The sequence below is a fragment of the Arachis ipaensis genome, chromosome B03, assembly GCF_000816755.2.
Source record: "Arachis ipaensis cultivar K30076 chromosome B03, Araip1.1, whole genome shotgun sequence".
Classification (NCBI taxonomy): Eukaryota; Viridiplantae; Streptophyta; class Magnoliopsida; order Fabales; family Fabaceae; genus Arachis; species Arachis ipaensis.
In genome coordinates this window covers 105,558,444-105,560,431 of record NC_029787.2, presented here as the reverse complement: position 1 = coordinate 105,560,431, position 1,988 = coordinate 105,558,444, and the positions used below count along the sequence as shown (strand labels likewise).

At 26.5% G+C, this 1,988-nt stretch overlaps 1 protein-coding gene across 1 annotated transcript in view; it reads right to left on the bottom strand.

Moving 5' to 3' along the window:
* The window catches only part of LOC107633493 (LIM domain-containing protein WLIM2b-like), a 2,137-nt gene extending 1,440 nt beyond the window's left edge, over window positions 1–697 (bottom strand). The window contains exons 1-3 of the mRNA XM_016337111.2: window positions 462–697; window positions 280–382; window positions 168–193 (exon numbers count right to left, since the gene is read on the bottom strand). Of these exons, the coding sequence (XP_016192597.1) occupies window positions 168–193; window positions 280–382; window positions 462–596 (264 nt within the window). The 5' untranslated portion in view covers window positions 597–697. The remainder of the gene's footprint in view (window positions 1–167; window positions 194–279; window positions 383–461) is intronic.

The window sequence follows — 1,988 nt, the reverse complement described above, 5'->3', positions numbered from 1 at the left end:
AGAAAGGTACATTTTACAAATAGAAAGAAAGACTTTGTCATTTTAGCGATAAGGAGAGAGAAGAGTAAAATTTTCTCTAAAAAATATTATGTCTATATTAAAATCATCGATCATAAATTTGTGTGATATTTAATTCATTTTTAATTTATATTTAGTAGTATACGTACCACATCAGGCTGTTGTTGCTTTCCAGCTTTATATGAAAATGAAACACAAATTTGGTTAGCATTATGTAAAATTGTGAAATCTCGTATTGATTAAGGCAGGGATCTATCTTACATGACAGCGATCTCCTCATCAAGGTAGCACCATTTTCCTTAAAAAGTTGCTCAAAGTGAGGCTTGCAATATAAAACTCCCTCAATCGATGAGTAGTTGCTTATCTACAATAATGACATATGTAAATATAACATTTTCACGCATCGAAAATATATAATGAGGTGATGACGACGGGACACGTACCGCGAGACGGCCATTGCAGTGGCTGCATCTGAAGCAGTTCTTGTGATAAATAGCGCCATCTGCAGATTGGGATTCAACGAAATGAACAACTTTGTCACAAGCCTTACATTTCTGTTGTGTCCCGCTGAATGCCATTTCTTTTTCTTTTATATATGGTGCTGGTGCTACCCAAGAAATGGAAGAACAAATTAAATTTAATTTGTAAGTGCTAGCTTGAGATGTTGCAAAGCTAGGAAGAATGCAAATGGTGTTGTGATTTATTTATATCAAATTAATTAAAGCCCTTAGCGATCAGAAAAGATAGATGGATATTCTATTTCTTGAAAAAGGATTGAATGGATGGAGATGGTGAATTCTGTTTTTAACTTTTGGACAAGTAATATTGCAAATGTGCACACAGATATATCCTTTGCCTAATATTATATACCCTTCAATCTAAAACGGCATGAGAGGACGATAATCTTTGACCAAGTCTTATCCTACTTCTATTACACCTAATTAAATTTTGGTTTCTAAGAAATATCAATTCTTTTAGTTTTGGTCTTTTGTTAAAAAAATAAATAAATAAATAAATAAAATAAAATTGATTTAGTAAAATTTTATAAGTCTCTATTTTAGTCTATTGTTAGTTTGTTGATTTTAATATGTTAACTAGTATATGTTTTCGTGCCCTGTACGGAGTAATACATAAAATTATATAAAAAAAATTTATTAAAATTTAAATAAAAAATATATATAGTAATTATTATTATAAATATTTTATAATTTAAAAATATTAAAAATAATTAATATTTATTTTAATCAATTTGGATTGGTTGAATAGTTATCTCATTTGTCTGCTTAAGCAAGTATTTGGAGTTCGAATCTCACCCTTAATAAATAGAGCATCAATATGTGGTGCATTAATTCTCGACTTACCGAGTTAGAAAATCCGTAGAAAAAAATGGTATTTATCTTTAAAATAGATTAATTTTTCATTAATAGCAATACTTATAGATTTTTGTCTTTGTTGAATTTTACTTAGGACAATTTTATTTATTGGTATCGTATTGATTCTTAAAGTCAAAACAATATGATCAACAATGTTACTTGTTAAAACTTCACATTTTATGAAATGATTTTTAAATTTTCAAATTCATAAACTTATATCATTACAAAAGTTATTAGATCGATTAATATTTCTTGATAACATGGTGTACCAAAACACCATCGTTGAGTATTAGTTAGTGTGAAGATCGAGAAACCAATAATAACTTTTGTTATTCAATATATAATTTATTCTATTGAAAAATAAATTAATATTTTCTAAATTTATAAATACATTTTCTTCTAATTTTTTACACCATTTTATTTGACAATATTTACCATTAAAAAATAACAAATGACCATACTATCCCACAATATATATATAATGTGCAAAATAATTTCTTGTCTTAAAATTAATTCTGATTAGTGAGATAAAATTTAAAATATTTTTTTTTCTTACTCAAATTTAAATTTAAATTTAGAATTGATTATTGATTAATC